The sequence below is a fragment of the Oenanthe melanoleuca genome, chromosome 3, assembly GCF_029582105.1.
Source record: "Oenanthe melanoleuca isolate GR-GAL-2019-014 chromosome 3, OMel1.0, whole genome shotgun sequence".
NCBI lineage: Eukaryota > Metazoa > Chordata > Aves > Passeriformes > Muscicapidae > Oenanthe > Oenanthe melanoleuca.
This window is the reverse complement of record NC_079336.1, coordinates 102,213,737-102,228,493: the sequence shown is the minus strand read 5'-3', so window position 1 is coordinate 102,228,493 and position 14,757 is coordinate 102,213,737. Positions and strand designations below refer to the sequence as shown.

At 39.6% G+C, this 14,757-nt stretch overlaps 1 protein-coding gene across 4 annotated transcripts in view; it reads right to left on the bottom strand.

Annotated features, from left to right (window-relative positions):
- The window catches only part of PLCB4 (phospholipase C beta 4), a 183,360-nt gene that overhangs the window by 43,077 nt on the left and 125,526 nt on the right, over positions 1–14,757 (bottom strand). For 2 of the 4 annotated variants that reach the window (XM_056488965.1, XM_056488964.1), the window contains 11 exons: positions 12,384–12,594; positions 11,716–11,809; positions 11,494–11,573; positions 10,960–11,044; positions 8,311–8,401; positions 7,112–7,207; positions 5,941–6,041; positions 4,202–4,237; positions 1,468–1,609; positions 732–816; positions 389–513 (listed from right to left, as the gene is read on the bottom strand). In XM_056488965.1, the coding sequence (XP_056344940.1) occupies positions 389–513; positions 732–816; positions 1,468–1,609; positions 4,202–4,237; positions 5,941–6,041; positions 7,112–7,207; positions 8,311–8,401; positions 10,960–11,044; positions 11,494–11,573; positions 11,716–11,809; positions 12,384–12,594 (1,146 nt within the window). The remainder of the gene's footprint in view (positions 1–388; positions 514–731; positions 817–1,467; positions 1,610–4,201; positions 4,238–5,940; positions 6,042–7,111; positions 7,208–8,310; positions 8,402–10,959; positions 11,045–11,493; positions 11,574–11,715; positions 11,810–12,383; positions 12,595–14,757) is intronic. The other 2 variants (XM_056488967.1, XM_056488966.1) reach the window with 1 other exon arrangement.

The following is a 14,757-nucleotide window of genomic DNA, read 5'->3' as shown; positions in this document are numbered from 1 at the left end:
AATGCATTTGTCACACAGTCATTACTTTTTACCATCTTAATCTGTGCACTGCATCTTTGCTTTGCAGACACGCACCCAACCGTGCCAGAGCTGTGTTTTGTGAAAGCACTGATTTCCCTGTAATTAACACTTTTATTAATAAAAACCATTTCTGTGAGAAGATGCAGTTCTCCATTATTTTTCCATAAAAGAGGACTGAATTTTCCTTCTGTGCATGGCTTTCTTTAATTGCTCCTTGTCTTACGCTTCTGTAATTCCACCCCGCTGTATTATTTAGCCATATGTCTGTTTCCTCAAAAAATGCCAGAAGCAAATCCATGGCATCTGTTTGAGAGTTACTGCCCAAGCCATTCTTTAGGATTGAGGTTCACTGGTCGTTGCTGCCTACCTGGGGTCTGATAGTTCAGTGAGACCATCTGGCAGCCAGCGTTCCAGAAAATTTGAGGCATGTAATTACTGGAATCCACACGGCCTCCCTTTGGGTATATCCGACTCATTTGTCGTTTATTGTAACTATAGAATTCATCAAGGAAAATGAAACAAAAACATCATAGAAATGTAGAGTCATGTCCTGGTATCTTCAGTATTTCAACATCAAAACACACTTCTTATGTTAATCTCACTATTTGTCCTTCCATGAGGTATTTTTCCTTTTCCTTTCTAAATCTAGAAAGGTGCACTGGTTTATTTTAGGATTGGTAGAAAAGTGGGATGAGGAGGTGAAAGGATACTTCACAAACTCAATGGCATGAGTCTTCAAATACCCTAGTCCAACTGATTCATTGAAAGAGGACATGTTGTGGTGAATATTACGTTCTAGAAAGAAAAGACAAGACATTTTAAAGCACTTCTGTAATGACGAAGCACAACTCAAAATCATGCACTATAACAGCAGGACACAGCAATTCTTGGTCTCTTTCCCCATTATCTATTACTCATGAAATCAAATTATAGTGATAAGAAATTTCATAGTATTAAATTACGGTGATGAGAAATTTCATAGTATTTCTGACTCACTTTTCTGTTTCACTTCTTGGGAAAAAAACAAAATTTTCATTTTTCATTTAGGACAATATTGTTATTCAGAGCCTGCACTGTGTGGTAGATAAGGCAAACCAACATTAAATTTTCTGGTGTACAGTATCAGCTCACTGCTGACCACTGTGACAGTTGTGCTCACCTTACTGCAGAGAGAGATGAACTAAAAAAAGCATTTCAGTTGGAAAGGCCCATGGAATAGAACCTCAACAGCTTCATATTCTCCCAGTAATTTAGTGACTCCATGTGGATGACTAATGGAATAACATGCTAGCTTTACATTCAAGGAAACAGGTCTACAAACATACTGATGATGGTCATTAAACTACAAAAATCTTACACCTTCATTTCTAAATTCAGGAAATGTAGAGATTAAAAAACTACCTAGGTTAAGCAAATACTTGTATTTCATTCAACCTTTTATGTTACCTTCTGCTACATCGAAACCTTGAAATTTTACAGGTTGAGCATAGTTGACCATTGTTGATAAATATGGATGTATATTGGTTGTGGCACCTACATATTTGTAAGATGCCATCCACGCTTGTTCATCTTCCACAGTTACTAAACCCTGAAAACACATTAAAAACAACAATCACCATTTCTGTGTGTAAACACTGCTGTTGGGTTTTTCAAAGGTGGGACAAAATCATAGCCAAATCTGAAGAAGGTTAAAGACAGTACAACTTAATCCAAGAAAAGTGGAAGTTTAGTGTTGCAAGTTCAAATTTATTTTCTTGTTGATATAAGAATCTCAATGTTACAAGATGCAGTCAAGAGGGCTGATGATAGAAAAGCTACTAAGCAATGAGTAAATATTACATGAAGTTAGTAGGATAAGACTGGGATAAAAGATAAATATTTCAACAGCCTGAACAATGCTGGGAGATAATGATCCATCTTTGTCAAATACATCTCAAAAACTGCGATTTAATGTTAAAAGTATTTGTGATTTTCTGATAGAATCTCTGTATACTTGGCACTCAGTAGAACTTCCTCAACATCAAAACACAAATAAGTTCCACTGTTAATCTTTGCTAACAGAAGCAAACCAAAATTTAGGAACCACAGCCTTCACTGAAAAAAACAAGAGAGACAGTACCAAGTTCATATTCTTATCCACTTCAACTCAATAAAAACCTGAATCCATCACCTGTATAAACTTTATTTATAACAGAATGTAGAGTTTTGTACAAGTATCTCATCTGGTGGAAACCCACATCAGGAAGCACTTCTTAATTGGCTCTACCTGTTCAATATTTGCCTTTCCCTAAACCAGTCTGAAACACATTCTTTTCACTGAAATGAAAAAAGGGGAAAAAATAAAAAATCTCTGTCAAGATAAGCAATCTCTGCAAATTCACTGTGTTTCTTCAACACATGCATTTTTGGTTGTTCCACTAGTTCCAGTGAACCAGTGACCAAAAAATCTGACTGTAGGCTGACAAGTGATCTTGTGCTGGAAACTATGAAGTGTATTCAACCATTCTTGAAGTGCTGCTTTGAATTTTCAGGCTGTTTGTCAGAAGTTCTCCCTCATTATTAACTCAGGAAATAGTCAATAAGAGGAAGCACTACCAAGTCCTTTCAGTGCTTGGAGGAAAATGCAGTTCATAGAACCTACACTAATGCAACTCATTTTCTCCCTGAGATGGGAGAGTAATGGGAAAGTGAACCCACTTGCCAGCATTATGGCACCTCTGCCTGCCATAATCCCAAAGAATGAAAACCATATTAAGTGGAACCATTTATGCCTTGGTATGAGATGATTATAGTCACAAGGAACACAATTTTCTGACTGCATAGAATTACTGACTTAGCAGAATGAGGCCAGGTACACATTGCTGTATGTGAATTTTAGACTGAATTAAACTTCCAGCAGCCCGTGAAATCAAACTGACACCATGTTCTAATGGTCATCATCAGGGCTCAACCCAACTGCTTTTCAGAAATGTGCATATTGAGGGTTCACAGATCTGATCCCAAAATATGCCAAACAGAGCATCCTGCGTTAGTAGAAAACACATTTTTTTTTTTTTTTTTTTTTTAAGGTCAATAGGTGTTAATAAAGCCTAGGTCAAATTCAGGCAAAATTTACTCAATGAAACCAGTTCTTTTCAGTGTCTTAACTCTTGAAAGGCCACTAACTCATGAGGAACTGATTACCCACGTTCTAAAATCCAAGGTTCTTTAAAGTGCCTCCTGTTGACTGCTCAGAACAGCTAATCATATCTGACTATCTTGATCCATCCACACCTACAACTAAAGGAACCACAGTGAAAAGGGGGTCAAAGGGATTATGATGCTTCAGTGCTCAGGCAATGGTACTTTGCACATGCAGCTCTGTGTTAGGGACACTTTGGCTGAAAGACAGTGTCCCAAGACAATGTACTAGCCATTGATTTTATCTTATTCCCTTGCAGACCCTTAATTTTTACAGTAGGGCTATACCTCACACTGTTCACAACTTTAAAACTATGAGTTAAGAAAGGGGTAAGGATGGGATGTTTCTTAAAGTCTACAGAAACAAAGGAATGGTTACAACAGAACACAACCCTTTTAGAGGATAGAGAAGACAAGGGGGAAAAATTGATCTTCATATTATTTATACCTCCCCATCCCTCAAGAAAAGAAGCAGAACCCACTTAGAAAAACAACACAGACTGAAACAAAGTGTGGTTATGAACAGGGGCAGCTTGAATGAGAGAAGAGGAGGAGGAGAGTGGAAAGAGGTGGGAAGAGTCTTACAGAAGGGATTCCTGGGAGAAGATAAATGCAGAAGTCCCAAGGGAAAGCAAAAGGAAGAAAGAGAGAGGAAAACAAAGTGCAGCCAGGGTAAGGGCAGAGGAAAAAATAAAGCAGGGATGGTACATCTCAACACCATTCAGAGAGCTAGTTTCCCAGGCACGACATTGGAGATCAGATACTTCTAAGCAGGCAAAGGTCATGCACTCCTGTCTGTCCCCAGATTTTCTGATAGCCCTGATCCCACTATGAAAGTATAACAGAAGAAGCCCTAGAGAACAAAAGGAGGTAGAGTCACTTTCAAAAATAGGTGCAGTGAAACTGAGCATAAAATTGTTAAACCACTGAGAATGAATGGTAAGTAATATGAATGTTATATATAAAGCAATAAAATAAACTACATTACATCCTGTGTCACCTTTTTATTGTTTTCTTGCTCAGAATCTTCAACAGCCTAAGGGAAAAAAAATATATATACATTACCCAAAGAAAAAGCAATAAGAAACACTCACAAGTAAGGAGGAAAAATCCTAAAAAAATTAATTCATTTAGCAAAAAATAAACCCTTTTCCATCTTCCTGCATGGCTCAGCTGTCCCATTCACTCTCAAAAATTTGTAGTCTATTCCAAATTTGGGTACACAAGATCTGAAACTCAGCCATGGGAATAGGATGAAGGATGCCAGACAGTTAAGCCTAAACCAGAGCTATCACTAGATGCTAGGGACAGGAAGCTTCAGAGAAGAATGAAAGAATAACACACCCAGATAAAGACCACAATAAAGACCATCTGATCTGGATGTACAAACTGCCTGAAAACTGAGGCTCTGAAAAGTGAGGGTTAAGAGTGATGGAATCTGTGCTTGAAATGTCCACATTGGAGAAGGCTTGTCTCAAGATGTTATTTGCAATGGAGCAGTCTGGTGTCTGCCTTCTGTTAAAAGCTACCAGTACTGAGAATCTTAGATAAATATTGTCTTGGCACTGAATGTACATTCCTACAGAATAAAGATCAAGTCACTGATGAGCAGAGAAGCAGAGAAGTTACTCAAGGACATGCTGAGGATGAGCAAATAATCTGGGGGGAAAGAAAAAATCCTCAAAACCACAACAAAAAAAACCAAACCACCCAACCAAAACACCCCAAAACATTCAGATAGTTAAGGACCAGCTGACTTAGTAAATGAATCTTCCCTAAAGCAAAGAAGTGAAATAATACTCCAGTGGAAGGATCTATAAAAGTCCTGAAGAAGCAAAGTTGTTGACTTGAAGTGAGACACAGAAGGGAGGTCTGATGTCTCTGGTACTGCTATTTTCCACACCTATACCTCTGTCTGTAGAAAGATCCAAGGAAACCAAGCAGGAGGGAAGAAGTGGCTACAACACTTGAGTGACAGAGAAACATGATCTGATAAGGTACCTCAGCCCTCACATGTGGGCTTTTCTCTGGAGCAAGCAGCACTAATGCCTTCAGTGCCAGAGCAGCTTAGTTCTGAATTCCAATATTCTGTATCTAATTATCATCAACTAATATTGAAGTTACTGAGCACAGACTGATAAACTGTAATTGTCAGGTATGAGTGGAATAAAGAGAACTCTTTCCCTTTGTGCCAGCTGGCTGCCTGATAGAGCACCCCTGCCACACCACCCCACTGGGAATTATTGTCCTGTTTTCCCTACACTGCTGGAGGTGAAAGAGAGAACCTACCCTAAGGGTTAACCATGAAAAATGATGCAGGAAAACCCTGCAGTGAAGACACAGAATGCAGCCCTGCAAAAATACTGCTGAGCAAGAAAGCTGATGTCCACCTCTCACTAGGATTTTGCACCTGAGATGCAAAGTAAAGTATCAGAGGCAGGAGCAGGAAACTGTTTGCTGCCTTTAATTAGTATTTCTGCTTAAATCCACCACTTGTATACTGTTCCCTACATACTGATTCTGTTTCCTTTATGAGTATATCCTACCTGAACAAGGGGAGAGTATTTTTGGCTACAAAGCTTTGTGTTCTCATGAACCTAAAGGTAAGGGGCACCTGATGAAGATCTCAGGTTTGAATCTTCCAAGAAGTGCTCTGATGTTTCCACAAAGCAGAGTGCCCTTTGCAACAACCTCCATGGAAAGTTTTCATAAAAATATATATGAAAGAAGTAATCCCACCTTTTTGACACTGATGGCAACAGCTTCTTTTTGACTGTAATCATCCACAGTAAGGTCACTTCCAAATTTGTACTCAGGATGAGCTTCTTCTTCCTGGTCAGCTGCACAGGAAACAAAAAGAATCAGTGTAAAAATCACAGCAAGTGCTGTTTTCTTTGCAAGGCATGAAACAAATGACAGCTGAATTCACAAGTTTGGGATTGGCATTTTTTAAAACAGTAATAAAACCCAGGGTATTAGATTTCTAAGAGCTAGTTAACTGTTTCCAAATGCAATAAATTACAGCTAAGGCCTGTTCCTGAAATGGTTAGTAAAAGAAATTTTATTTGCTGCATTTTTAAAGTAATCAGTATTTTGCTTAGCAAAGGTGTAAAAAGAAAAAGGCAATAGCCTTGGGAAATAACAAGAACTTATGACAGAGTTCTTCAAATGCAGATCTAAGAAGATGCCAGTGGCCAGGCTTCTTGACAGCATTGTCAGACTCCTTGTGTGTCCCCACTACAAGGAATTGTTCTCATTTGCTTTTAAGGTGATTTGCCATTAGAACCTACAGTACTCAAAGATAAAAAGTAAAAGAAAAGAAATATGTAAAATATGTGAGAGGACCAGGTGGTAGGTTAAAGCTGGGACATTCACTATGACTCAGGTGACAGGCCACTCCTTTGGTTCAGACAGTTGCAGGCAGTGGGTGATTTACATCCTCTGAAGGTGGACATTTAAAACAGACAAGAGTGGATCACACCTCACATATGTGTATTTTTCTCTGCTGGCCACATCACTGGCTCAGAGCTGGACATTTACACTGAGGATAACTGAGGTTTGGCAAAAAAAATTCTACCCCTCATTTTATCCTTACAAAGTATAATGCAATAATCCCCTCTGATGTTGACACAAGTGTTAAACACAGTGACAATATATGTTTTCAAAACATATCACAACTTCTTAGCCTTTCTCTCACAGACAGAATAAAAATCTGACTTGGTTGGTGTTCTAATAAAACTTCTGAAATTGTCTGGGATGAGCTGGCAAGGCTGGGGTCTGTACAAATGGTGCTGCACTGAGCCCAGACCAGCTGCTGCTGCCACAGACCACAGGCATGTTGCTTAGGGGCACCCAGCCCACTGATCTACCACAGGCAGTGTCTGAGAGCCCTTCTCCAGGAAATCCTCACCACTTTCTATTTCCTCTTCATTATCATCCTCCAGGATATTTACAGGAGCAGCAGTTTCCCCAGCCTCCATCATCTTTTTCAGAGCATCAAGCTGTTCTGTTAATATGAAAAAAATAAAATTAAATTAGTCATGACATGAACAGTTTGTAGTACAAAGAAATACAAGAAAACCATCACAAATGATTCTCTGATCCTCAGATCTATTTCTATTTAATGAGTCCTCTGACTCTTCAGTTGGTAATAAAATTTTACAAAGTAGCATCAATAAACACAGACTGTTATTGGATCTCAAAAGCGGTCAGTAAGGGCTGTGTCCAAAACTCACTGAAGTTAAGGGAAATATCTCACAGAAGCACAGAATCAATTTGGTTGGAAAAGGTCTCTGAGGTTAAATCCAATCTCTGATTAAACCACTCCCTTTGTCAACCAGAGTGGTTGAGTGTCACACCCAGTCTTTCCTTCAACACCTCCAGGGACAGTGATTCCACCACCTCCCTGGCAGTCCATTCCAATGTCCAATCACCCCTTCTGTGAAGAAATTCCCCCTAAATTTCAAAGGTCTTTGGAGCAAGCACATTACTTCCTCACAGAATAAACAGACAGCTGTGTCTTCAGTGCTTGATCCATGCAAAGTGCTTGGATTTTCAATTGTGTTTCCATGTGCATCTCAGTTAGACAGGAGGAGCACAGCCATGTATGACTGAAGCCAGCCCAAGGTCTGGGTGCTTATCTTTGAATGGAGAAGGACCAGGGTTTATCATTACAGCCATACTGGAAACTAATATAGCAACATTATTGTTACTGAAAGAAGATAAGTATCACAACTGGCAACAACAGCAAGAAGAGCAATTTGAAATTCCATTTCATTTCATGCTTATCCTGGAAAAACACAGCAATGCAAACAGACTGGTGTAGGCAGAATTTACAAGAGATTCTATCTGCCTTATATTTTAGCTCAACCAGCAGTCTGATAAAAGTCCCAGGATTACATTTCTGGGTCTGTCTGTGCCTGTGCAGCATGCTGATATGAAGGCCTAGACTGGCTCTCACATGAAACACAAGGGCAAACCAAATATTATTTACATATAATACATATTCTTACAACACTAAAGTACAAACAATCTGGAAACTTTAGTAACAAAGTCTGTTTGTAGCAATCTGGACTTTCGTTTATTTAATATTTGACAAATGCTACTTACTCTTTTCCACTTCAGGTTTCAGCCTTTTATTCTTTATGAGAATCTTTCTTTTGAGGTCATTAGGAGATGGTAAGGCTTTGCCTTGTTCAAGCTGTAAAACAATTTAAAGAAAATGCTTAATAATAACAGCTATTTGGCCTCTCTGTATCCCTGTTTGGGATTTGGATTTTAGGACAGCAATACCAAGGGGCAGGGAACAAGCAGTGCCACCTCAGGCACAACCCCTGAAGGTGTGTGGCTGCAGTTACAGAGTTTCATCTGCTTCTTCCCTATCCCAGGGGGAAGCTGTGCTCAGGTAAAGCTGCTGGATGAAGCCAGCACTCAGGCCTCCAGCCTGTGCCACCCTCAGCTGCACTGCTCTAAATAGTTTCCCACCTCTCCTGCTAGCAAGGGGCATGGATGGAATTCCTGCTTTATCTCCTTCTCTCCCTGTGGTTCACAGCACAAGCCACAGCTTAGCCCTAAATAATCTCTAAATAAGTCACCTTTTATGGTCCCCTCGAGCTGCAGCAACCCAAGTGAGGCAGCCCACACACACTTGGAGAGTGGAAATGGCACTGGGGAATGGAAAACCACCCAGCCCTCAGCTAGGTTATGGGGACTGGTTTTGCCAGTAGGGTCACAAATTCAGTATTTGTCAAAGGGGAAGTTTCACACACACACATAAGGAAGTATTAATAAAAGGTTTGTTCCAGTTTAGGGAAGGAGAAAAAATTATTCAGAAAAGAGAAAAAGCATGAAATCCTCTGATTTAAGCTCCATCACATCATTGAGGATAAGAAACAGAGATTTGGGTAAGGTAATTAGCACCCTCTCCACCTTAGGCTTGCTAAGAATATTATTAAGGTACAACCACAAAATATTCTGAGTTGGAAGGGACCCACAAGGATCATCGAGTCAGCTCTGAAGTGAATAGCCCATACAGAGACTGAACCCACAACTTGGCATTCTTAGCACCACAGCAGACTGGGGTTTTCAGTGAAGCCTAAATGATACAGGAGTAGAAAGTATTTCCATAGATACTGACAATTTTTAGAAGAACTGTTCAGATATTTTTATTTCTTAATCCAAATCTGAGCTAGAGAGAAGCAGCACTCCAGGTGAACAAACAAACGAAAGAAGAAAGCACCATGAATTTAAACCAAATAAAAGCAGTGGAGGTGACAAGTAACAACCCAGAAAAAAAAAGAAAACCAACCAAAAAAACATTAAAAAAACCCCCAGAAACCATATCAACTCAACCCCAAGGAGAATGGGTGAAACCTCGTGGGAGGGTGAGGGTCCTCCACACCAGCCATGGCTGGCTCAGGCAGGGAGTTTCAGTGTGTTGGATGAAGAGAACACATTTGCTCCTGACAGCACTGGGGCTGTAACTCCACTAGATGTCAGTGCTGCAGAGCTCATTTACACCAGGCTTCATTCCCAGACAAAGCCATACTTGGATGCCCGTTTGGACAAATATTTGCTTTTACTTAAAACCAAATCTGCTTCAGCCAAGTGCCATGTCTCTCCTAAGTCTGCCTCCTCAGTCACTAGCCCAGGTTATCAGGCTCCAAAACTTGCAAAGGGCACGTTCCAAGCTCCTCCTGCCACCTCTGCAGTGTTTGCTTTGTGAGCAGCTGGGAACTGAATTCACCCACGTGGAGGAAAGGGCACAAAATGCAGAAGGCTCAGCAGTGCTACAGACAGGCTAAATACTGGGCCCTGAGGTAGAGGCATGCAGACTATGGCCAGCTCTATTTTAGGCTTCCCAGAGAGCTGCTGGAAGCTTTTTGTGAGGGATGTGGCAGCGTGCTACAAACATCACAGGGGGACACTGCAGGTTAAATTCTTTGGGATGCATTTTTCAAGGCATTCACCAAGCCTTGTGTGCTGCTGTCCCTGCAGCATGCAGGGAAAGCCAGGAAGAGCAAAGCTCCAGAGATGCTAATACCAGAGCCACTGAAAGGCAAGGCAGAGTCCTCCTGGCAGCACAGAGCATCTGCAGGCTTTGGGTGAGAGCTGGCACACACCGAGCTCGTTGTAAGGAGCAAGGAAGGGCTGGAGGAGGAGCAGCAAGAGCTGTGTAACAAGCTGTTGAGTATCAAATACTGTGTTTGTGAAGGAGTGTCTGTTGTTATCTCCTGCCATGCAGGAGAGTGAAGTGCATGCAGAATACAGTGCACTCCACAGTCCAAATGAGGCTGCAGGAAACTCTTGGTGCCTAATTTAATTCTTAATGCAGTAGTGGGGCCACCTAGACTGCAGGACATTACCTGGAGCATGAAACTGCAATGTGCAGCTGAAAGAAGAGGTTTCTTCAGTTGACACCATGCAATTTATAATTAATTGTTATAATTAATTGTTTTTAAACAGTGACTGGCAATTTCAGAGTGAAGTATGACCTACAAAGACAATGTATGTGGTGTATTTTATGTAGGTGCTGATACATCAAGGGGGTGGAGGGGGGGATTTCACTGACTGCTTGCCAGAGCCCTGTACAGAGAGATTAAGCAAAACAGATAAAGACAAGTTTATACAAAATAGCACAGCCACCCAAGGTGATATGATCTCAGTTTATCATCTCTTTTAAATAAATTAATAAAAAAAAAAAAAAAAAAAAAAATAAAAAAAAAAAAAAAAGAGAGAGACTGGCAAAATGCAACATACTGGATGTGTTTCTAGAGGCTGCTTCAACAGGAGATCTCCAAAAAGATCTTCACAGTATTTTGACATCTTGTACTGTTGATATTTGCTGGAAAAGATTATGTCAGTTAATTTTTAAATATAAAAAAGAAATTACTATCACTCAGCACAAAAGAATAATACTAAGTAATGCAGTCATCCCAAATTATATACTGCCCACTTTGTTTCAACTGAGAAGTATTACTTTACTGTAATTACACTGTCAATAAAAGTCTATTATTTGACATAGATGAATTTAACAAGAGCCAAAAAGTAGAATAACTCAATCTCACACAGCTAATGGAATATCCAAATACATTTCACAGCTTTATCACAGATAAAAATATTGCCATTATTAAGCTAAATAAAGATGGATTAGTATATTAATGGTATATTAAGTGCCATTCAGTCTGCCTGCATACCCCCCCCAGTTTTCAAGTATCATATCATAGTAGTTTAAACTATATCATCTCTCTCAGACAATGCACAATTTAAGAATTAAAAATGAGCACTACATACCTGCAGTGATTTTCAAATGAAAGAATGACAGGGTACTCTGATGTAACAAATGCTGTTTCCTTAATGGCCTGAATTACATCCTACAAAAAGAAGAAACAATAGGATACAAGTCAGAATGGATCAAATGAAAAACATAACAAAAGGGTTTTTTTTATTATCCAGGGGAGGGTGCCCTGGGCTACTCCTGGGGTTTGCTGCCAGGTGCAGAGGCCAGGCATTTACCTTGAAAAGAATGTCTGTGCACATTGCTTTTCCATGGGTTATTATTGGTTCTTGGTCTTCACCTTTGCCATCCCAACAGTCCAGCTCGACACACCTAAAGATCCAAGAAAAATAAACTTTGAGTTTTATTACAGGTGAGCTACCTGAGACATGTTTTAGCAGATGGTCAGAGCAGTATGTTTTAAATCAATTTTGGGCATTGTACAGCTCTTTCTAAGCTGTACATGTGTTATTTCAGACTTCTATAACTTTGGATGTATCACCTTAATTATGGCATGTGTGAATCAATATAATCTTATCTGGACAATAATGTCTTTAGCACTGTGCTGCTCTTTTTATTCTCATTCTAGTACGTCCAGAAATTCAGCAGGAAATCATTAATTTCCTTATTCTCATCAACATATAAACTTCATAATTATAAACCAGAAAGCTCTCTTCAGCTGTCATTTTGAGATCAAACTTCTGATAACTTTCTCACAAACTCTCTCCTTATTATCAATTTCTACATTCTTCTGCCTGGAATTATTTTTGTGAGAAAAATAAGATTCTTTAACAAACACATGTGTTTTCATTTGCCACATCATTGATGTTAGTACAATATATCAACACCAAGTATTTTCAGTTTAAAGTATTAGATTCACAAATATGTATTATCTCCTGCTTCCAACCTGCATCCAGCCAAAAGCACTTGTCTGTACATCTCCACTGAAGACTTGCCACCAAACTGCCTGCCTGTTAAATATGTATTGTGAGAGGAACTGATGAAATAATGAGCCAGAGGATGGTCCATTTCTTGATACAATTCCAAACGGTCTAAGAAAACTGGGGCATTTTCATCTGACATCAAATATCTGCAAAACCCATCACTGGATATGACACCTGGAAGGAAGAAGAAGGCATGGTAAATTATTACCAGAAATTTAGAATCAACACGAGTCAAACCATCTCACAGAGCAGGAGTTCTAGCACAGAACTTATTTGCACAGGTTCCTGCAAGCAAGTAGCTCTCCCCTTCCTCTGCTCCAGGCTGCCCAAAATGCAACCAGTCCAAAATCCAGCTGGTGCAAAATGTGCCATTGTATTCTCAGATAACCAAATTAAAAATCAGGTGCCCACCAGTTCAACACCATCAGCAGAACTAAGGCAGTAAAAGGAGGTGAAGAAGACAAATAAGTAGTGACACCTCTTTAGAACTGTCCCAATAATTTTAATTTCTGGGACTTTTTGTATCAGAGATTGTGAGCTTGCATTGACCAGGCTTCTATGGTCCTTTCCTCCTGTCTTTCATATTTAGTCCTGTGCTACATCACTGCCAACCAGCTTGTGCAGAGACTGTTCCCCACTGACAGAAATATGTGGGGATGTGAAAATCTTTGCAGTGGTTTTAGAACATCTAAAGTACCTTCCAGTTTACTGTTTGAAATACACGTTCATACCTTTGTAAATGAGAACAGAAATCTACAATGAACATGGGACATAAAGGAATTCAGGACACAGAATTCATAACATCTCTCTCTTATCTGTCTGCTGGTCTACACTTCAATAAAGTATAAAAAAAATACTAATCCAGAGGTCATTTTTAATGAAACCAAATTAGGAATAATTAGTATGGCAATATCAATTTTAAACGGGCCATGAGTCTGGAAAATGAAAATTATCTGTGATTGGGGAAGAAAGGATTACTCACAAAGAGCTGCTGCAGGGAATGGTGAGCTGGCACTAATTTTGACATTGCTTTCTCTGAAGTAATTTATGAACACTCAGCTATTGTTAAGGCAAGGTTGCAGCAGTCCTATTTTTATTTTTTTTAGGTCTATTTTTCTCTTTTAAGTTTCCATTCTACTCCTAACTTTCTGAAAAAAATCCTCCACTAGAGCTTAAATTTTCTGTGCTTGGTGTCAGCCAGAGGTGAACTGTTCCAGAATGTTTTACTCAAGTCCTCTCAGCTGATCCTGACTACGAAAGAAAGGGGGGAAAAGGGAATTTTCGACTTGAAGAATGGTTTTATTTTGTTATCACCATGTACTTTAAAGCAGCTGCACAGCATATCTCAGATGCTACATACTCCTGATGCATCATCTTGTGGAGAAATGTCACAGCTGGATGGATGTTCTAGACAGAACACAGCTGAGACCTCAGCAACTTAACCAAGCTCTCTTGTGTTCAACAACTCAGACTTTGTAGTTTTGACTGCACTCACCAGGTGCAAGAATTGGGGTCTGTAGTGTTCTTGAGCAGACTCTGGTCACTGAACTGCCCAGCATTAACTTGTTCAGCTCTACTCACTCCTGTCACTGAAATGTGACTGAGGAAGAGTCAGCTGCTTATTGCTACTGCCTTTTGTATGTCAGCATTGTTTCTCAAATCACATGATTTAGTAAAAGAAAAAAAAAAAAATAAGTGTTGTCCTCAACTATTTTGCTCAACAGCAAAGTTTTACCTAAGAAGGGTAAAGAAGCTGAAGAGAACAGCCACTGCTGAGATCCCTGGAGGAATACTCAGAGGAGACTTCTACTGTTCTGTTGTTATTCTCCATAACCCCATCCCTGCAAAAGGTTTTCCACTTTTATTGAAAACCTGATAGAAATAAAAATCAACCGAAGAATCTAAATAATTAGCCATGGTTGATTTTTCCCCCCAATTTTAGATTTATTTCCACCTTCAGAAAATAAGTTTTTACACCATCCATCTTAAACAGGTGGCAGCCACATTAGTATCCCTTCCTCATGTTGAAAAATATTTAAAATAAATTAGCACCAAGAATCAAAGATGAGCGTCTTTAAAAATTGTAAATATAATGGGATAGAGCTGACATAAATCAATTAATACTTTGAGAATTTAGTTCATTTAGAGAGGGAGGGAAAACCTCAGGCTTTACTGGGGCAGGCTTAGATGCTGCCTCCTTCTGTTGTCTGTTTTGCACACCCCTCACCCACAGAGGTTGCAGCACAGTTGGGTGTTTAAATATTTCTACCTTGATGCATGAGCCTAAATGTGAAAGAGGATTCCTGTTAGGATGGGCTTTGCAAAGCTGCATTTTCA